This window comes from Arvicanthis niloticus, chromosome 6, assembly GCF_011762505.2.
Source record: "Arvicanthis niloticus isolate mArvNil1 chromosome 6, mArvNil1.pat.X, whole genome shotgun sequence".
In the NCBI taxonomy this organism is placed as follows: Eukaryota; Metazoa; Chordata; class Mammalia; order Rodentia; family Muridae; genus Arvicanthis; species Arvicanthis niloticus.
In genome coordinates this window covers 58,626,096-58,648,983 of record NC_047663.1, presented here as the reverse complement: position 1 = coordinate 58,648,983, position 22,888 = coordinate 58,626,096, and the positions used below count along the sequence as shown (strand labels likewise).

The window sequence follows — 22,888 nt, the reverse complement described above, 5'->3', positions numbered from 1 at the left end:
AATTAGTTAAGGCGCAGGGAAAGGGAAGCTCATGTCGGTGGCCCTGTCCTGTCCAGGGAGCACACACACATAGGCAGGAGACTGGCTCCTTTGCCGCCACAGAGCCTCCTTTCTTCTCCAGGAAAAGCGACTCTTTCACAGCGCTTGGAAGCGAAGGAAATGGAAAGTCCCACAGCATCCTGAGCCCCTATCCCCTCATGGTGGCTCTTTGCTTCTCAAGGTCAGAGGCAGAATTTGCCTTTGCTCGCAGGCTATGCAGAGGGTCTCCCTAGTTCGAGCTGCGCACCCCACTGCGTGTTTGGAGAGCCAGATGCAGGGCACTGATTAGATTTAGCAGGGGCTTTTCTGAGAAGCTGCTGAGCTCAGACCCTGCTGGCTCCACATTCCTGCATGATGAGGGAGGGAGGGACTCCAGTGTTTACTTTGAACAATGTTTTCCTGTGTCTGAATCCACTACGTGTTAAATTCTTCCAGATTTCTGGCTCCACACTGCAACTCCAGCAGGACAGAAACAGGTTTACGGTCGTTGGCAGAGGCGCGAATGCAGGGTCGGTCTGGACACCTCCTGCATCTAGAATTTCCACTCGGTGGACAGAAAAGCCTCAGCTTCCCTGTAGGCACAATGCCTGGGAGGGGCGTGTGGTCGGGACAGCAGCAGCTCGCTCTGCTAGTGACTTTTGCATTTCCCACCCGAGAGAGCAAAAGTCAGCTTGTCTCCTTTGAGTGGCATCCGGGAATGAGAACAAGAGAGTTTTGAAGAGCTGGCAGTATTTTCTCGGGTAGGGTAAATGCAGAAGGAATGCATTTGGTGGGATGTTAAAGACCTACAATACATTCCAGTTCTTGGGCCTGCTGCTGCGTGAGGAGGGGCAGGGACATGCTTTAGAGATGGAAGAGAGACAGGTGCAGGGAGCCCTGCTCTTCCTGCTGGTATCCAGGAGACACGGAGAGGCAAAGTGACCTGGGGTAGAAAGCTGGCCTAAGGGTGGGTCTCCCCCACAGCATATTAAGACCGTTGGGGTTGGGGTGGGAAGAGACAAGGGCCTTCTGTTCAGTAAGCAGCTTCTTTATCCTTGTGTCTGAGATGATGAGCAATTCAGGGAAAATTCTCCTGGGGCCCATGAGGGTTAGGGCTCCATGGAATCATGTGGCAGGCAGATCTTTTAAACTCTCTGTTCTAGAACCTGTGCTTTCAGATGATGGAGCCCTACCCATGAGACCCCTTCATAGTGACGGCTGGAGATATATATATATATATATATATATATATATATATATATGAATATGTATGCTCATGTACAGGCAAGGCAGATGGGCTCTGACCTTGAAGGCCTAGGGAGAGCCCAGATAGTGTCTATGTATCCGTATTAAGAAGTTAGTTTCCTGGTAAGATCTGATGTTTTGATCCTGACACTTTGATAAAACCCTTTTTGATACCCTGCACATTTTGTTTGATCTTCAGAGGAAACTACTTTTTATATACATCTAGTAATGCGTGAGGCAAACTTCCCAGGCACTCAGAGCTCTCCTCCCTCTTATACTTGGCTCCATCCCTACTCCAACCTTGGTCCCTCTGGCAGCATCTGTGCCCCTACCATGTCCACATGGCCTTGTCAAAAGCAACCTTGTTAGAAGCACACCTTCGTTTCTGGAGCATCCAATAGGCTTCAATTCCTTACATACTGTATCTGGTCTTCTCATTGCTGCCATAAATCTCCTCCCCAAGCAGCATAAGAAAGGGGTTTCTTTAGGTCCAAGGTTTTAGGGCATAGACCAGCAAGGCAGGGAGGCATGGCATGAAAGCCAGGCTGCTGGTTATATTGTGTCCCCATTCAAAAATGTCTATTGTGTCCGGCTGACTGATTTCCCCTTCCTCCTTTTTGTCCAGTGGTGACCCAGATTGTGTCACTAACATTTGGGGGGAGTCTTTGTCCCCCAGTTGAATCTCTCTGGAAATGTGAGGGGTCTCTTACAAATGTGCACAGAGGTGTGACTCCTAGTTGATCTAAAACCAAGCTACATGACCACGACACTTATGTAAGTTCACTTCTTTTGGTAGGAAATTCTATAGTCTCCTAGAGATGGGGGTGGATGAAGGAGGAACTATCCAATCAGTACTTTCCTGGTGCTGCCAGACTAGGAAGCTCTGTCGGTCATGTAGGGCATTTTATGTTAGACCTTTTGGTAAAGGGCCTTTATTGGTTATTTCTTGAAGTTAGGTGGGAAATGTGAAGGTACCTTCACCGTCCGCCTCCATCTCCAGATCTCTCCATGAAACAAGAGTCATGGATTTGGCTGAGGTTTAACTTCATCTGAAGGGCAGTAATGTGGGAATCCATGTCCAAGTTCACCTCGTTACTCGCATTGGAAAGCTTAAGTTCCGTATAGGCTATTGGATGAGGGGCCTTCCTGGGTGTGGCCTGAAATCTCCCAGGGCAACTTGAGCACGTGGGGCAACTCACCATGGCAGCTTCTGTCTCTTATTTTCCACAGATATCATGGGCAGGGAATTGATAAAACCAGAAGCCAGGGAGAGAGGTCAGTGGTTAAAGAGCTTGCCTAGCAAACCTGAGGACCAGAATTTAGATCTGTAGAACCCATGTAAACAACTAATGGGTGAAAAGGCCCATCTGGAATTCCAGTCCAGGAAAGTAAAGAGGAGGGGATGCTGACAGCAAGCTGGCTGGTGAAGATAGCCACATCAGTGAGAACCGGGCTTGATTGAGAGACCCTGCCTCAATGAGTAAGAAGGGAGAATCATCAAGGATAACTCATGACATCACCCTCAGGCCTTTACATGCATGTGCACCTCCCCCCAAGGCATGCCACCCACTTAAAAATGCACCATCCCACGCTATCACCAGCTACTCTCCGTCTCTGACGATCTCTCTGCCTCCATGGCTAGCCCATCTCGCGATTCTCTTGCTAAGGATTGTAACCAGGTAAAATCAAAACTCTAGAGGCTTGTGATTTATCAGTCAGATTTATATTAGTAAATTCTCAACCCATAAAACGCTGGCACAATGAACTCAAAACTCAATTGATATAAACATAAGCTATACCCTTAGAAGGGGCAAACACACCCTACTATTATTTAATCATCTATCTGAGAAATCCCCAATACTTATGACTCCCAGGATTGTGTGTTTCTGGCACCTCTTCCTCTCCTATAGGTTCCATCTTATCTCTTCCTCTTTTCTTCCATCTTCCCTTCTTCTCTGTCCCTCTGTACCCTCTGTCCTCCTCTCTAAAAGTCTCAGCCCACCTTCTTTTTCTACTGCTCAGTCACTGCTCTCGCCTTATCTTGTGCCTGCCCTTGCCTGCGTATAGACAGCAATCCACACTCACACACATGTGAAAATGGAGAAGGAGGAAGAAAAGATAGAAGCCAAAGATTTTGTGACTTACTCTCAGATATGACAACCTTTCACTTTGACTGTATTCTGTTTGTTAGAAGTAAATGTCCCCAGACATAGCTCGTGCTTTGGGATGATGTATAAAGATGTGAACTGTAGGCTGGGGATGGTGGTGCTTGCCTTCAAGCCTAGCACTCAGGAGGCAGAGGCAGGTAGGTCTCTGGGAGTTTGGGGTCAACCTCGTCTATATAGTGAGACCTGGTCTCAAACACAACCATCTTGCCTGGGCTCAGGGATTAGCTCCAGATAGTGTTATTTTGGTAGACAGATGGTGTAAACAGTACTTTTGGCACTTGAAAAATAAAATGTGTGGGCCAAGATTGGTGATGGGGAGAACCAGTGTGTTGAAGAATACCCTAACCATATCTTTTTATATATTACTCTAAGGCTTACTTCCATTTTTTCCATGCAGTGACTCATTTTTGGTGAGATAAATTTTGTTAATTTCTCAAGCCTTGGGTCACATTGTGTTGGCACGGTGGGAGACACCGTGTCTTGAATATTAAATATGATGACAACAGTCAAACCAAGAGGTCCTTAGCATGTGGTTAAATCTGTGTTCACTACTTAACGTGATTTAGCTATTAAATCTTCTCAACAATCCACAGGTCCTCTCGCTGCCTCTGTGTGAAAGGTGAGAATTTCAAGTATCTTGTTTCTGTTTCAAGCCCTGTTCCTGGCCTTTCTTGAACTCATGCCGTTGATTTTGTGCTACACTGTATTCAAAATGAATTGCTTTATGTGCGATATCATCACAATAGGAACACTGGTGAATTCTGTCAGTCACACTCTGGACCATCAGTGAGAAGGCTGTCTCTCAACGGTCAGGCTTTTGCCAGGGAGAGGACACCCACATGACACTGCAGAGGGCTTGTTCCTGGATCCTGGAAGTATTTGATGCATCCCTCCACCACAACAAGGAGACACATTAAAATCTTTGTTGTTTAGTTGGATTTCTGAACTAACAAAAAATTCTTTTGTCAGAACTCCCGGATTTCCTGGCATGGTACCCACACATATTTTCTATGTGGCTAGCAGTTCTGATCTGCTGTGTACCAGTCATGTATATTCATGCCTAGAGAGATTCCTGTAAAACTACTGGTTACAGATCAATCGATTGGAAACAACTTCGTCTCTGGTCTCTAGGAAATGCTCTTTTTGCTTTTAATCAAAGGTCATGGTTTTCTGTTCTCCCAGCACTATCTATCTTAGTTATATTCTATCTTTTCCACTTCCTCATTCTGTACTTTTTCCAGGGATTTGCAAGATCTGGGAGAAGTCAGGGCTATGAAAGGGGAGGATAGGATCTTAGTTAAAAAAAAAAAAAAAGATGTACACTTGGCATTTGGGTTTTTATTTGAAGTTTGGTGGGACATAGAGCCAAACACCTGTTGATGTCACGCTGGAGATGTGTGGGGGAATGAAATGGAAAAGGTCTGTAGAAATAATCAATGGAGACTGAGCCATGTGGGAAGAAATTTGGTCTGCGTGCTGTCGTGAAAGCTAAGGGGGAACTGTCTCTAGAATAGAAGACTGCTCAGCACTACCGGAGGCCATTACATTTTGAAAGATGAGTGTGCAGAGGCCTGGGGCGTAAGTGGGAAGCCATTCTTTGATAGCAATAGGGCCGCAGGCAGAGTGGCTGGGAGCATGTGGTGGTGAGTTGGCACAGACTGTAGTGGGAAATGAGAACATTCTTGGATCATGGATTCTTGGATCTTTCTGAAATCAGAAAAAACAGTCGCTGAGGGTGAGAAGGGGAAGCAGGTGATAGGGATTTAAAGCCACTTCTTGGAAAATAAGCAAGTGAATGAGTAAAGGGGAGCCTGTGGAGTGGGCAGTAATAAGGAGAGCCCTTGGCAGGTAGGCAGCCTGCTCCATAGACTCTAGTTTCTTTGCCTGTGAAATGGGGATAAAATTGACTTTTGTCAGAATTAGCATAGGATGCTTAGAATGTGCTTGATACGTGGTAGACAACATAGAGATGCCAGCTACCAACATTTCATTTGAGACCTGGCACGCAGTCAGATTCATCTCCTAGTAGGTCTGGTGGCTGAGATGGAGGCACTTTGGAAGGACCAGCTTTTGCTTAACTGGTGCTGGGCATTTGTCCTGCAAACGTGATAGACAGAGAGATAAGGTGATATTAGTTCCTTTCTTAGCCAGATAAAAGCAACATGACAGATTTGCTTGATTAAGGCTTGTGGTGTTTAAGGTTTATTGTAAATGTTGAAAGTTGTGTGTCTTTTATCTGGGAACTGAATGATCAAAGGTAGGGTAGAAACCCCAGATTGGGATTAAAATTTTCTACAACAGGAAGTGAAGACACTATGGAGAGGGATAGATAGGTAGACGGATAAATTGTTCGAAGTGAGTAGTTCCCAGGACACTGAGGCAAGACGTTTGCATGGAGCTTGGAGATGAAGACCTGCTGATAATGATAGCACACGGCTCTAGCAGAGCGGGTTTTCAACCTCTCCAACACTGTGACCCTTTAATGCAGTTCCTCATGTTGTAGTGACCCCCAACCATAAAATATATTGTTGCTCCCTCACAACTGTAGTTTTGCTACTGTTATGTATTGTATTGTAAACATCTGTGTTTTCAGCTGGTCTTAGGTGACCCCTGTGAAAGGGCCATTTGACACCCAAAGGAGTTGCAACCCACACGGGTTGAGAAAGGAAGATGTGGGGCGGGCTCTAACGTTTGTCAGTGACCAAGGAGTAGAGGGCCAGGTCTAGTATGGTGGCATGGGCTTCAGAGAAGCAAGGGAGGAAATGACTTGAGAGTCACGGGGAGTGAAGAGATCAGGGACCTGCTTTCAGGCAGAAACCTGTGGACTCAGGGGTGGAAGTGGGGGTGGGGACATCCTGGGCTTCCTTTCAAGGCCTCAGAGGATTCTGTGCTAAGGGGGCCAGGAGATAGGGTACATTCTTTGTTTTTATCTAACAAAGTACTCCTGACAGAACTTCCTGTACATCTTTGTGTGTGTGTGCATGCTTGCACTTGCGCTTACACAATTGAGCAGTGGTAGAGGTGATAGTGGTGGTGGTAGTGTCTTCTAATTTCAGCCTGTTTTCCAGTTTTGAATTTAATTAGATCAGGCTACTCCAAGTCCAGGTGCATCCTGAGTCTTTTGATCCCTGAGGACTGATCCACTCTCATGTGGTTAGTGCTATGTGTAATGGAGTCATTTCCCCTGCCACCAATGATGGGTGTCGAGAGTGTGAAGTATGGGTGTGTGTTTGCACATACATGTCCATGTGCACAAACATGCACATTTGTGTAAGTGGGCACTTGTGTATAAGCGCTAATGTGTATGCATGGACACAAGTCTGTACCTATTCGTGCTCATGTATATGTTCATACATATTCACCCATATGCACATGTGCATGTATTATGTATGTGTTCATCTTTGTGTGTATTGTGTGTGTGCAGGGCAGACTTTGCTACAGAAGTCAAGGTGCATATGGTCTTAGTTAGAGATTCTATTGTTGAGCTAAAGCACCATGACCAAAGCCACCTGGGGAGGAAGGAACTTATTTCCTCTTACAGATTGTAGTCCATCATTTAGGGAAGTCAGATCAGAAATTCAAGGCAGGAATCTGCAGTTAGGAAGCCACAGAGGAATGCTGCTTCCTGGCTTGCTCCTCATGGCTTGCTTCTTCAGCCTGCTTTCTTATATAACCCAGGACCACCTTCACAGGGGCGACACCACCCACAGTGGATTAAGCTCTCCCACACCAATCATTAATCAAGAAAATGCCCCACAAGCAAATTTGCCTATAGGCCGGTGTTATGACATCATCGTTTCCTCTCCCTAAATGACTAGCCTGTGTCAAGTTGACATAAAAATAATCAATATGGAGATACTTTTCTAGGGCATGGTATTGCAGAGTTTGGAATCCCAAAGCTGGGAATCTTGCCTTTTCTAGTTCAGGCAGTATATTATGAATTTTAAATAGGAGTGTGATGTAATCAGATCTTGCTCATTTTCTTTCCCTGCTCATGCCTGGTTAGTGCTTGGCACTCGGTGAGCATTGGTATATATTTGTAGAGAAGAATGGATTTATAAACGTGTCTACTTGTAGCTTTCAAATGGATCATGAGCCAGAAAGAGAATAAAGTAGAAAGACTTATTTGGGGAACAGACCCTGAAACTGGGGTACAATATGGAAGAAAGAGTTAGTTTCTGCTTGGGTGAGCAGGAAGCATGACCATGCACTTAACAGAACCTGGCATGGAGACAGAGGACGTGTTTTCAGATGTGCTGAGTGACAGCAGACATGAGCCTGGGTCCCGGGCATGTTTGATGAGATGCAACAGCACAGGGAGGAGCTTGTTCAACGGGCAATAGGAGATTGGAATCTACTCCCAGAAGAGAGATGGCTGGAGGAATGTTCTTTGGTAATTTCCAAGTGTCAGTGGTACTGAAGACATGAAGTGATAAGGCCACTAATGAACCGGTCCCCTTTCTTCTCCCTATGGCCCTTGGCAACTGTTTTCATGAGTCAGGCTTTCAAATACAGCAGATAGTGGAGTCCTATGGTGTCACTTGACACTGGCTTAGTTTGCTAACTGTAACTTGAGTAACAATTTCTCAGGGCCTCAGGAGCCTCAGGAAGGGCCTCTGTGAGGTGTACTTTGTGTGACAGTGCTGGGATGGTCCCTGCTACTCTGGGGAAGGATGTGTGGTACTGGTAGCCTCTTCACTAAGCAGCTCATACCAACTCTGGTTTTGGTTTGCTTTCTATGGCTTTTTGGCCTGCTCGGCACTCACCTGGCATCCTGCCAAATGAGACTTCCATAGGCTGGCATACTTTGCTCCTAGTGGCTCAGAGATGGCTCTTGGGCTCCGTGATGCTCCTGAGGCTTGAGCTGATGGGTCCTGCCACCCTGTTCCTGTCATACCACAAAGCATCCAGCTTTCCATTCACCCCATGAGAGCATCACTTCGCTCTGTCACCTCCCTACATGAACTGACTCTTGGGGGTGCTTTTACCTTTTGGTGTCAGGGATTGAATGTAGGTCTCTGTGCATGCTTGGCAGAGCATATAACCTCCATGAAGTTTTTACTTTTTAAATACCTTTTTTATTTAGAGTCAATGTCTTTCTCAGTTATTTATTAGGCTGGTCTTGAAGTTGTAACTCTCCTGCCTTAGCCTCCTGAGTGGCTGGGATTAGTGGCCTGGGCCACCAGAAAAACTTTCTTCCCAGCTCCTTCTTTAGCTCTCTGTGACAGGAATGGCAACTGGGGTCTTTTGCCACACAGTCCTTCAGCCTGAAGATCTTTTCTGGAGGCCTCTGCCCTGCTTTGATGAAGGTCACAGAATTCATTGTGTCTCCTGTTCTTATTCTTGGGGGCTGTACTACACTGAGGGGGAGACCTGGAGCTGGTAATTCAGAGCCCTAGAGTCCTGTTTTTGTTTTGTTTTTTTGTTTGTCCATGAATATAAGGGAATGTGGGCATATAGAAATCTTTGCAGAGGAGAAAGCTTGAGCAAATAGTGTTGGCTGTGCAGAGCCTCATGAAAAATCAGACAGCTGTTTGAGACCTGAAGTTTAAAACACGCCGCTCATCATTTTTAGTGGCTAAAACTGGAAACACCTTAAAATCCTCAAACAGAGACATCATTAATAATAATTCATTCCTTGGATGGATTGCTAAGTAGCCTCTGAAATAATTATGAGGAATATCTAACAATATGAACAGATACAAATAACGGCAGAGCAAAAGCGGTGAGGCTAAGTGTAAGGATGGAAAAGATGATATAGTTGAGATTTAAAAATATATCATCCAAATTTAATGTTGATACACAACGTCTATTATAAGACCATATACCAATGCATATGACAAAATATATACTTAAATTTGGGAAGCATAGAGATGGCCAATCCTCCACCATGGCACATATCTCTAGTTGCTTTTCTAAGGGGCTGGCAATTTACTTCCTGGTCACAGCTTTCTAGTGACCACTGTGGCAGTCCACAGATGGAGAGCAGTAAGGAGCTGTACTTACAAGACAGAGTTTACACCGAGCTTTGAACCCACCATCCTCCATCCTCCGGTTTGCACCACGCTCAGGTCCTGCTCAGAGCCTGCCTTCCCTGCCAAGTGCTTCTGCGTCTTTTGGTTTAATTTCTGTCCTACAAGTTGTGGTAGAGTGACAGTTATTGCTGGGTATGAAGAGCCTTTGAGACAATGTGCAAAACCTTCAATTTTTAAAATGACAGTTTGGATTGTAGCTCATCTGTAGGCCATTCACCCCAGACAATTGGGGATTTGGTTCAATCATAATTTGGAGTCACCTGTGACCTGAGAGTTGAGTGTGTTTAGTGATACAGTCCTTTGTCACATTCTGGCATCAACTGAGTCCCAGCTGTCAATAATGACAGAATAGCAGAATCTAATCGGAGTGAGTGATTACCTTCATACTTTGCTTCTAGAAGGGTCTCAAGTATTAGTCACTCACTCTCTTCAAAGTCTGGGTTCCTAGCCTCCATTCTGAAGCTCCGAGCATTTGAAAGGAGGGTGCCTGGACCTCTTCTGGTTGAGATCAGCCCTGGGAAATGCTGGCTGTTTCCCCCATGTGTTCTCTCGGTTCACAATACCCACATTGTTCCAACGGGAACAGGACTTCCTCTTTCTGATTGATTAGTTGTTGTGTGGCCATGCGTTTTCACGGCTCAGGAGCCAGCTGTCAGGCAGTAAGGGGGTCTCTGGGCACAGATTGCCTAAGTCTTTTCATGTTTGTTTCCTGGGTATGGGCTTTTAGGGTTGTTCTTCTGTATCTTTCCTATTTGACTAGCTGGGTAATGTACGAGTCTACCCAAAATGCCTATGCAGGAAAAAGTAGAAAGGCTTCTTTGTGCCTGTTTGTTTTGTTCTGGAAATTTAATTTTTAAGTTGGAACTTGATTTCTCAATGATACAGCCCACATGTGCTTTATGTCTAATAGGTCTTCATATTACCTCATCAAAGGAAACATTATTGTATTTCTTGAATAAATACAATATTTGTGTTCATGATTGTTCCCAAGAGCTGTGCAATGCTCAGAACTTCTTCCAGTAGGGAATTTGTAAAGTGTTGCTTTGACCAGTTCAGCATAATAATTTGTGTGTAGAAAGCAGGCCATTTGGAGGCAGCGATGGCCTGCCTAAGGGAGCAATGTGTCCTGGGCAGAGAAGTGGGGAAGCACCAGGGCTGTCCTTTAGACCAAGAGCTGTCACCTGTCCCCATCCTTTAGGATTCAGCAGAATGAGTTTTCCTTCCTGACTCTTGATTTCATTTCATCCCTCCCATCTCAGGTGGTCTGCTTCCTCACAGGGCTATGAGCAGCTTGCACCAAGGTGGTCTTCATCTGCTCAGTATCTGGTGCAGACTGGCTGATGGGATTTATTTAGACCTATGTACACGGCTTTCTTAGCTTTTCCTTCTGATGATTTGGATGACGTATATTAGTCTTGTTCAATCTCCTATAAGTATGAGAAATCTGCTTTGCAGATCCTGGACACTGAGAAGGGCAGACATTGGAGCAAGAGGTAAATGTGGTAAATCCACTGGGTTCTGAGCCAATGTAGGACATCGTTCAGAAGTGCAGTTTTTGAGGTGCATTGTAAACTCAGTGATGAAATCACGCTGTGGATGTTTATGAATACAGACTGTTTCCATGCTTGAAGAACAAAGCACCTGAAAGTTATGACATTAATAATTGGAGAACATATGTACTATATAGCCATATTAGCTGGAAGCATGGCTTCTCTCATGAACAATAGGTGGAATCCAGTCATGGCAGACTGGTGTTAGAAAATGAGCAGCTCTGATTAGACTCCAAGAGGACACCCCACCCTTGGAGTAGTGATCGTTGGCATCCCCCAAGGAGGCCTTTTCTGTGTCAGAACTATTAAAGTGGCCCACCATTTGGAAGTTGATTCATAAGAGAGTGCAGTAAAGGACTTAGAGTTCTTCTTGAGAGGCAGTAGTGAGGAAGAGAAGGTGGCTCATGAATGGCCATACAGGGAGAGGAACAGACAGTGTTCTTCTTTCCTAAAAGGTCAACTTGTCCCTCCCTATTCTGACTTCACAGTTCTAGGGTAGCCAGTGCCCCTCAGCATACTTAGTGACTCTCCTGTACACCCTGTCTCCAAAGTCCATTGGGATTGGTAGGAGGTAGGTGGGATGGGACAGAGGTAGGTGGGAAAGCAGAGAGAGTAGAGATGAGGCAGAAGTTGGTGTGGTGTGTACTCAATACTTCCTTCAGGGGTGAACTGCAGGGACTCTGTGAAGGCCCTTGTTCTGTTCAGCGGAGAATGGCAGGCTCCCAGAAGGTCATTCTGCTACACGCATGCACTACACCGAGTTGATTCCCATCCTGGTGCTTCAGAGATCAGCTTTATCAAGACACTTTTGCTTGTAATGGCAGATTCCTCCTCTGCTGAAAGTAAATTGGGGAGTGGCCAGACAGTGGAAAAGGATCCAGGGCAGGGAAGGAAGATAAAATTCAGAGGTTGAAAATGAGTCCAGTCAGACAAGTATGAAGACAACAGAAGGAGAGAGAGAGAGATAGAGAGAGAGAGAGAGAGAGAGAGAGAGAGAGAGAGAGAGAAAGAAAAGAAGGAGGAGGAGGAGGAAGAGAGAGAGGAAAGAGAGAGAGGAGAGAAGAGAGACAGAGAGAGACACAGACAGAGAGACGGACAGAGAGGAGGGGGAGGGAGGCAAGAGAGAGGAATGTGGCCCTCATGTTGGCTTGCTCTTGTACGTTTTCATAGCTCTCCGGGCTTCTGAGGGTGATTTCAGAGAGGACCAATAACGACAGAGCCGGCTATGCTTTGAGTATCTCTATTCTTCTATGCTCTTCTGGTGTAGCGTTCTCTGAGGCATGCAGTCCCAAAGGCTGGGGAGGAACCTTGTTTAAAATTCTGCATGAATGTTTCATTGATTTCTAGTTGCATGAGATTCCCAGCTTAATGAATGAATGATCCACACGTGAAAGGAGATTATTCTACATGTTCATTCTATTTCTTGAAAGGCTACAAAGCAAGTCAACCTATAGCAAGCCCTGAGAAATACTGCCGGGATGGTATTTACTGAGTTATTTAAACAAACTGGGCTGGCAATATGCCTGCAATCATGTTTAAAATAGATCCTATAAATGGCGACTTTGGGGCTAGGTAACCTATTTGATCAGTGCATCAAATACAGCCATAGCTGGATGTGTGGCCCTTACCCTGGACTCCCTGCTCCCTTTCTTCTTAAACAGTGCCTATTAACATCTTGAGAGATTCTTGTATCCTATGAAAGACAATTTAGGCAACATCAAATGAAGCTAGTACCTCATTCATGAGGATACACTATCTTACAGTATCAGGCAAAAAGTCGAGTGGGGTTGACTTGGACCAATGTACTAATCCATTAATCCTGCCTGGAACCACAAAATCCTTTTGTAAGATGGCTTCCTGAGATAAGGGCACAGCTTGTGGCAGACAGAGAGTGAGGTAATCAGTTTAGGAGAATCCCATCCGCACTGCCTGTCCCTCATTGCAGCACTGTAAGCCACTGGCTGGCTTCTGCCTTTGATCCAAGTTCATCCCCTATTGTCACATGGTTCTGGAAAGGCACCATGGCCTCATTAGTGTTTCAAAGGGCACCGAGAAACAGCACATGACAAGCAAATACTGAAAGAAAGCTGGTGTCTCAGACAATCTCCTGGTCCTGTTTCCTGTCTCTGAGTAGTTAGTATCACCTTACAAATCCTCAGTGTTTGGGTGGGAGATTCACCCAGTCACAAACTGTACTGCATGTTGGAATCACCCAGTGTTCAGCTCATTAAAGTTGCTGGGATGAAAGTACTCTGACCAAAAGCAGAAGTCTTTATTTAGCTCACATGAGCAGATCGCCGTCCATCATGGGGAGGGAAGCAGGAACCATGGAAGATGCTGCTGGCTCACCCACATGCTCATGCTTACCTAGCTTTCTTACATGGTCAAGGACCACCTTCCCATGATAACACTGCTCTCAGCAGGCTGGGATCCCCCTATACCAGTTAACAGTTAAGACAACACCCACTCCCATACTTCTCCCGGGGAGTTGGATCTAGGTAATCCTTAGTCGAGGTTTTCCTCTCAGACGAGTCTAGGCTGTGTCAAGTTTACAATTAAAGCTAACTTTCTTACGAATGAAGATTTCGGCTAATATGTAATGATGCACATAAGTTATTTGTGCATAATAATGGGATTCAATGGGATACTTCAATACAAATACACAACAGAGCACTCATCAAATCCAGCCCCCCCTTTACCCACCTTCCTCAAGGCCTTTGCACTTTTGGGAAGCTTTAATTCCAAAGCCTGCTCTGACTCTCCTTCCAGGCAATAGGAACCCTAACTAAGACACTGTCTAAGAGAAGCTGGGCTCACTTCTCTGCTGTATTCATTTCCTGAGTAACAACTGAGGCCTTATCATGCTCAGAATGATAAGGCCACAATGGTCACACCACATTTTAAGTCAGTGTCCCTCCTTTGAATCTGAGCTTGGCATCTCAGACTAGGTTCTAAAAATGGGAAACTTAAGTGAGGACTGGGGAGAACTGAACATGGACCTTGGCATCTGTGGGAGAAACAAGAAAGCTTACTTCAGCGTGGCCTCCTGCCCCTCCCGTCAATGTGGCTTCTGTCTGGAGACTGTAAACAGCTTTGCATTTTATTTACGGGAAGACAAATTGTCAGAGGCCACACAGCTTGTCTTCTGACTTATGTCAACTATTTATCTCTTCTTTTCAGAAGACTAGACTTCCCCATGCGTTTGAGACTCTCTTAACCATTTTGAACAGGGTACACTATGAACCAGGCTCCCCAGATGCTTCAGATTTGTTAACCAGGAATTTAGAAACAAGGACAAAAGGGGATTCTCAATCCCCTTAATATCAACTCCAAGTGTGTGTGTGTGTGTGTGTGTGTGTGTGTGTGTGTGCGTGTTTCCACTGTCTGGTACTATGTGAGGGGCACAAACTCTAACAGCTCTATAAACATGCATGATAAGTTGAGTTATCTTTCACTAAAGGTAGACAGGCAAGATCTGGGTGGCCACTTAGATGCCCTCTGTTTGAGGGCACTTAGAATGCGTGACCTTAAAATTTGAGCACCTATGGCTGGTCTTAGAAGAAAAATAAGATGCCTTAAATTTTACTTTAAAATAAGTCCAAGTATCTCCTTCTAGGTTAGAAGACGATTTGAGCATGATTTGTTTTGTAGCCTCCAAAACCTATATTGATATTGTAGTTTAAAATGCCTTGTTACGGAGCATTGCCATTAAACTCAGTTGGAGAATCCTGTGAGACCTGGATCACAACGGTTTGACAAAAACTGAATTTTGATTTTGTCCTAGTTAGGGTTTCTATTGCTGTGGAGAGACACCATGACCATGGCAACTCTTATAAAGGGAACCATTAGATCGTGGCTGGCTTACTGTTCAGAGGTTTAGTCCATTATCATTAGGGCAAGATGGGTTGGTGGCATGCAGGCAGACAGTGCTGGAGAGATAGCTGAGAGGCCAGCCTATGGGTCCATCTTCATTCAAACTACCATAGTCTTTTTCTTTCTAATATGAACAAATCTCCAGGGTGCTCTTATTTGTAGGAACTTTGAATAAAGTTGTTGAACTTATGAATAATTTGTTTTCTAAAACCATCAGATTTTAAAGTTTCTGTTAACGATATACTCAAATTCCATGACAGTTCCTTGATTGGGAGAACAGAAGGTGTGCAAATGTGTTACCTCCTTTAAAGGTGGATGGTCTACCCAAGTTAACAAACCACAGCTCACTTCTGTTGCAGCTTGCAGACTTGGCACCACTTCTTAAACTGGGGATGTGGTGGTACTCAGTGTGGTCCACATAACCAAGAGCATCATCATCCTTTGAAGTTGTTTGTAGAAGCAAATTCTCAGATTCTGCAAACAGATCTACTGAGTTGGAGCATCTGAGAGTCAGGCATAGCCAGTCTCTGCAGGTGATTCTAGGGCTTCTTAGAGTTGGGAAGCACTGATCCTAGACCCAGAGTTTTGAGCATGGTTTCCCAGTGGCACTGACATCTCCTGGAAACTTACTGAAGATCATCTGCTGCATGCTTTCATGGAGCTTTGGCAGGTGAGGGCTGAAATGTTCCATGACACTTTTAAATACTTAAAGGCCATAGAGATGGAAAAACAGTAATAAATAATACATCTGTGGGGTGGAGGAGTGAGAGCTCAGCCTGTAAAGTTCTTGCTATGCATGCATAAGAACTTGAATTTTATCTCTGGTATCTGCCTGCTTGGACAGGCTCTCCAGTTAGGTAGGCCTGTGAGGCTGTGAACCGTTGACCGTGGTTTTCACCAAATCTTCCATGTTCATGGGCTCGTGGGGCATTATGACTTTCTGATTTCAGTCTGTCCTTGGGGCCCCTCTAGGTAAATCTTGGCAGTTGCCTGGCTATCTCTGCCACTTCTGGACTGAGAAGCTACAGACTGAGAAATACAAGTCAGAGGGTAGGACCTTGCCATACTTAAAGGAACCAGACCATAGCTGGAGCCTCCAGGGTCTGCCCACGACTCAGACTGTAAAACCAGGGGATCTGAAAGCAGAACCCTGAAGAACCACTCATGGCTACCTAAGGAGCTAGAGCTAGGCCACACTAGCAGGCCTTAGGACTCGCTCAGTTCTCCTGTGAGGGACAGACTTAGATCCCTAGGGTAGCTACTGATCACTTGTCAGATCCCTGGCTTTCTCATTTTCCCAAAGCCATTTGGATCTGTGATATAAAGAAAACTGTATCAATAAGAGAACTGAAGCAGAAGAATACAAGAGGAGTTGGGGAATGGGGAGAGGGGCCTGTGCTTGCGCTGATAGAAAACACAACATGTTTAGCGGACTCCATGGATACTACTTGCTGTTCTTCAGCCATGGTCATGTGAAGGTCTACATTGCAAGATCTTGGCATTTGCCATGAGGATATAATTGGGGGGGGGGCAGGGAGAGGTGACATCCAAGTCTGTTCTTGGAGCTTCTGTAAGTCTTTCTCAATGAGAGGTGGTGTCACGCGTTTTCTTCAGGCAGTGGAATACATGACCCTTGCAGAGATTTGGAACCCTTCGTCAACACATTCTTTATTGACAGATCTGTCCTCAGACAAACTCCAGCTTCTCAATGTCCCCAAGGCAACATAGCTGTCTACAATAGTTCCTGTTCCCCAGGGGATGTGTCCCAAGACACCCATAAATGCCTGAAATGGCGGTTAGTACTAAACTCTATTATCTACTCTGTTTTCTCTTATGTATGAGTGTGACGAAGTTTGATTTAAAGTTATGCTCACTGAAATTAGCAATAATAACTAATAATATATATAATATGGCATAATATTATAATAACATTAATGAATTATTTATTTCTGGAATGTTTTCCTTTATCTTTTCAGGTAACTGGAATTATGGAAAGTAACACAAGGGCTTAGGGGCTACCGCTCTTGATTACCAGTTACCATGTTTGTTTGAACTCAGTTTAGAGATGACAAGATGAATTTGTTTAATTCTTCTGCCTCATAAACTCCTACTGAAATGACCTAGGGCTATAAAACCAGGGAAAGGCTTCACTACCAGAGAAAATGGGGCAGTGCCAGATGCAGAGGAGGTGCTTGGCACTTCTGGTACACAGAGTGCCACCGGGATGAGAGAAGGGCCTGCCATACCCCTAACTCGATACCTGCAAAGGGCCAAGCAGATGGATGGGTAGAATTCTCACCAAGCTTCCCACTGTGGTCTCAGATGTCAGAACTTCTGAGCAGTCACGGGAAGGGGTGTGCTCAATTCAGACTCACTGTTAGTGTGCTGTACAGGCTTACCAGCTGCAATACTCTCTGTTGAATAGAGAGAATGTCTACATCATAAGATGCAATAAAGACTTGAGACATGGTACCTAGAGACATAGCTGGAAGGTAGTAGCTGTTCTTTAACAATTACTTCCTGTCACAGACTGCTAAGGTTTTGGAACAAACATATTGCTGATCGTCAAGGAAGCTTTTGGAAAATAGACTCATTCTAATAAGGCAATGCCTCTAACGAGGCAACTGGTGTTCAGAAAGGGTGAGACACTTGTTTAAGATTCATCCTTTTTTCGGTATAGTAGGACCATGTTTCAAGTCCTAAACCTACTTTGATAATGTTTCTGTTTCTTTTTGTTGTTGTTGATGTTGTTGTTTTTGTTTATCTTGTTTTGTTTTGCTTTCCCAATGTCTCATATAGCTCGGGGAAGCCTCCAACTTCTGATTTTCCTCTCTCGACTAAGTTATACATTTAAGCCGCCACACTCAGCCAACAGTTCTCTTTTTAGCAGCGCTGGGTCTCAAACATGGGCCTCATGCATGCTGGGTGAGCATTACACCAGTGAACTCTAGTCCTCTAAGCTGTATTGTTCCAAGCTGTAACATAATGTTAACACTATGTATGCAGGTAGTTACAAATCCTTGAACATAATCAATGGTACAACTGAAACACTTAAAAAGTTGCCACAGTCTTTTACATAGTACAGTATAATAGCCAGTCATACAGCTTTGGTTGTGTGAGATTTTTGTTATGTAGAGATGATTTTGAAGCACAAAGGAGGATATACTTTACTTTAAAATAATTAAAAACAGCCTATGAAGCTCAGGCTGCCCTCAAACTTGTAATCTACATGCCTCAGCCTCCTGAGTTACTATATGTTACAGGTATGAGCCTCCATGTCCAACATACCTTTCAATAAGAAGCTTAAGCATGAATAAAGTTTGGTGACTGTAGAAGCCCCTGGAATGAACCTCCTGTGAATACTAAGGATCACTATGTTCCAGTCCTTCAACAACTTTCTAAGCAATTTGTTGAGGACAATAGAGTTTGGGCTATAAGCCAACAATTGGATAAAAATATTTGAAAGTGAGCCTGCTCAATTCCAATTCTCTGTCTCTGTCTCTGTCTCTGTCTCTGTCTCTGTCTGTCTCTCTCTCTCTCTCTCTCCTGTATTCTCTGCTGCTCTGTTTATTATCTTTGGATTGGATTTTACTCCCATTAGATACTGGGGAAAGACTTCAATCTGTGGCTCCAGCCCCCTGGCATTCTTTGATGACGTAGATTACTGAGCGTGCAAACACTTCTAAACCACTGTATTTCTCTTCCAGCAAGACTCACGGAAAACATTGGACTTCCTCTGACACTGCTTGAAAAACAAAACACTTGGCCAGCCTATGTCACATTTATCTCCCCGGCAGTAACCCGACTCACCGAAAAAAGCTGGGCCAGAGATCTGGAGTGCATTTATGCTGCTGAGAAAAACCACAAGCCAATGAGGTCAAGCAAACCTAGTGCCGTGCAGCTGAAGAGGAGAAAGTCATCTAAGCCCTCAGAACTCATGCTGAAGGATGCTCTGTCAGAGACCTTGCTACCTGTGTGGGAATGCTCCACCACAAATGTGAGTCCCATATTTGTCCCAGAATCTGCACAACTCCAAATGGAAGCCAGAGAGGGGCCCACACCAAACTACAACAAGATCATTTTCTCCAAGATGCCTGCTATGAGGAAACTCCCATTTGGCTCACTACAGGCCAGCAAGGAAACACATACCAAAGTTTAGCAAAGAGCCCTGTAGCCATCTCCTGAGAATGTACAACAGTTACTCTCCATTTGTTACAAATTACATCATGTCCTTGAATCTTGAGGGTGTTCTTTTTTATACATAGGTTGACAGACAGAGACCTTATCAGAAAATGGGCTGGGGGTACTTGGATAGACAACCCCAACACTGGAGTCTGTTGGAGTGGGGGCGCCTATAGATTCTGAAGGCCTAACTGTAGGCATGTTTGTCCATGTCCAGACAGCAGACAGAAACCACAGCAGTGACTTTACCAGCCATAATTTAGTAGGCTCTTTAACCAGGCAACTAAAGAGGGCAGAAAGGTAAAAAAAAAAAAAAAAAAAAAAAAAGCCAGTTACCAACAGAGGTAGCCTCTGTGTGAAACCAGTCCTGTTCCTGGATGTATTGAATGTTAGATGTTTGCAGAAGGGAGATAATGGGGGTGAAGCTCAGACTTCCTGAGGTGGGGACTGGATGTGCTCAGCTTGTATTGCTGCTGACTCAGTGCTGAGGAGAACCCCTGCAGGGAACACATCCTTACCTCTGAGAAGGGGGTCTTTGTTCACCTGGCACCGATAAGACACATTCAAGAGACTGGTTCAGTTGAGTGTTAGAAACTCAAAAAACTGGATTCAAATGATCCTGGAAGGCATTGCCACTGGCTGGCTGACAGAAAGGGATGTGAGGAAAGCTGGCAGAAGCAGAATGGAGTCAGCAGAAACCAACAGGATGAAGCTAGTGAGTTTCTTCATCCCCTCTAACCATGCAGTCTCTTGCTAGTACCCTCTGTGGACAGAGTTTAGGAGGCATAAGAAGAGATTGGCTGACTCCCAACCCTAGCATCTCTCAGACATATGATGAGAGGATGATTTTTTTTAAGCCAACAGAAAATTAGTTTAGTAACTACCAATGTGATGCTCCCTGTGGCACCTGAACCTGGTATTGGAGAGCTTTTTTTCCCCTTGGAGGCTGTGGTGGTTTGAATATGCTTGGTCCAGGGAATGGCACTATTAAGAAGTGTGGCCTTGTTGGAGTAGGTGTAGCTTTGTTGGAGGAAGCGTGTCACGGTTGAGGTGGGCTTTGAGACCTTCCTTCTAACTTCCTGGAAGTTTGTCTTTTCCTAGCTGCCTTCAGCATGAGAGATAGAACTCTCAGCTCCTTCAGCACCATGCCTGCCTGAATGCTGCCATTCTTCCTGCCATAATGATAACGGGCTGAACCTCTGGACCTTTAAGCCAACCCCAATTAAATGTTGTCCTTATAAGAGTTGCCTTGGTCATGGTGTCTGTCCACAGCAGTAAAACCCTAACTAAGAATTTGGTCCCTGGAGTGGGGTATTGCTGTGATAGGCCTGACCATGTTTTTCTTTGGAAGAATGTGGATTTGAGGACTTTGGATTTGGAAAGCCATGGAATGCTTTTTTGCTTTTGTTTTGTTTTTCTAGACAGGGTTTCTTTGTGTAGCCCTGGCTGGCCTCGAACTCAGAAAACTGCCTGCCTCTGCCTCCCAAGTGCTGGGATTAAAGGTGTGTGCCACCACTGTCCGGCAATGGAATGCTTTTAAGTAGGAATATGGAAGACAGTGGTGCTGAGTGTAATTTGAATTGTATAGGCCTGCTGGCCCAAGAGGTTTCAATGGAGAAGAATGTTAGTATGTGGCCTAGAGACTGTTTTATGATATTTTGGTGAAGACTATGGCTGGCTTTTGCCATTGTCTGAAGAGTCTGCCTGAAGTGAAGAGATTTAGAATAATTATTTTTGCAAATGAAGTCTCAAAACAGCCTGGTATAAATTCTGTTGTGTGGTTACTAAAGTTCAGTCTTATGATGAGCGTTTTAATGAAAAGGAACAAGCTGAGAAAGGAAAAGTATAAAATGTATCATTCAAGTAATAAAAGGGTACCAGAAAGTGAAATGGAGCTGAATCCTATGTTCAAGGAGATAAACCGGTTAAGGGAGTGGTGACTTAGGGGCAAGATCCCACCCGGCGAAGTTTAGGTCCAAGCATGGTGGTACACACCTTTAATCCGAGGAGAGAGAGGCAAGCAGATCCCAGAGTTCAAGGCCAATCTGGTAAAGAGCAAGTTCCAAGTAGAGAAAAGCTTAAGTCCAGGTGTGGTGGTACATGCCTTTGATTTCAACCATGGAGACAACCATGCAGATCTCTAAGTTCAAGTTCAACCTACAGAGCAAGTTCTGGGACAGCCAAGCTTAGGCAGTGAAGGAGTTGGAAAATAGAAAGCTGGTAATAGAACAAGGGGGCTGAAAGGGGAGATATTCCAGCTCCAGCAAGCAGCAAAACCCAGCAGCTTCGGCCATGTGGCTCTGGCTTTAGAGTCAAGAATAGAAAGGAATACTGGGATAACTGATGCTGGTTAGATGGAACTAAGAAATTAGTGCTGATTAAGAAGAGACCAGCATCACTAAGGTGCAATTTTCTGAGAAGTGTTTTCTGAGAGCACAAAGAAGCTATGTTTCCGAGATAACCAGTGTTGTACCTTATAATGCAGTTGGACTTGATAATATGTAAGAATCACCCAGGTGGTACTGGTTTTGAAGTTATGAGGGGTCATGAAGAGTAGCTGAGGCTTGGCACTGTGAAAGGCCAGGGAAAGCCATTGGTGAAGGTGCAGCCTCAGTTGCAGTTGACAACCCAGGAATGAATGGATCATGCAAAGAAGCTGAGGTTTGGTACAACAAAGAGCCTATGAGAGGCTATTTCCTAGTTGCAGCAGAAGACCCTAGTGTATTGGAGATGCCAGTACCATGAGATGATCACCAAAACCAGCAGCAGCAGTGGAGTCAACCAGAGCCTAGAGTGCTATAGAGGGCAGAGCTAGAGAAATGACCCAAGCCCTTTGGAGGAGCCCAAAAAATCATATGTGGATCCCAGACATTGGGATAAGAAGCTGTGAACTTGAAACTGAACTAGAGACCCCCAAGATCTTAAAGAGGCCAGATCTGTGGAATACCTGCCGAGGAAAGCTGTTATCAGAGAGTGGAACAACCAGCACAGGAGAAAGAAGTTTGTTGCAGTTAGCAAAGATGAAAAAGGAGATCTGAAGACTGCTTTGACATCAGACATGGAGATGCAGAGTTTGGAGTTTTCCCAGCTGGTTTCCTGACTTGCTTTGGGGATTACAGTTAAGTGATTGGATGAATCTCAGAAGAGATTTTGAACTTTGGACTTCTAACACTGTTGAGACTGCTATAAACTATGGGGACTTGGGAAGTTGGACTAAATGTATTTTTTATTATGCTATGGCTAGGTATGGGCCCCATAGACTCATGTGTTTGAACATGCCTATAGGGGCCAGGGAGTGAAATGTGGTGGTTTGAATATGCTTTGCCCAGGAAGTGGCATTATCTGGAGGTGACCTTGTCGTAGGTGTGGCCTTGTTGAAGGAAGTATGTCATTGTGGGGGTGGGCTTTAAGAGCTTCCTCCTGGCTTCCTGGAAGTCAGTCTTCTAGCTGTCTTCAGTATGATAGAACTCTCAGCTCTTCCATCACCATGCCTGCCTGGATGCTACCATTTTTTCCTCCATAATGACAATAAACTGAACCTCTGAACCAGTAAGCTACTTCCAATTAAATGTTGTCCTTATAAGAGTTGTCTTGGTCATGGTGTTTGTTCACAACAGTAAAACCCTAAGACAGAGGGCATATGATGGTGGCGGTAGTGGTAGTGGTGGTCGTTGGGTGCCTGTGCTGAGCAATGGAGGGTTTCTTTCTTCTGCGTTTTTAAAAAATTATTTTTTACCGTATTTATTTACTGTATGTGTACATGTCTAAGTGTGCCATGGTGAATGTGCCATAGTGCTTATGCATGGCATACATGTGG

The 22,888-nt window shown here is 44.8% G+C and overlaps 1 protein-coding gene across 1 annotated transcript in view; it reads left to right on the top strand.

Moving 5' to 3' along the window:
- The window catches only part of Cdrt4 (CMT1A duplicated region transcript 4), a 35,729-nt gene extending 13,089 nt beyond the window's left edge, over positions 1-22,640 (top strand). The window contains exon 2 of the mRNA XM_034506621.2: positions 18,597-22,640. Within this exon, the coding sequence (XP_034362512.1) occupies positions 18,597-19,048 (452 nt within the window). The 3' untranslated portion in view covers positions 19,049-22,640. The remainder of the gene's footprint in view (positions 1-18,596) is intronic.
- Positions 22,641-22,888: the final 248 nt, after the last annotated feature.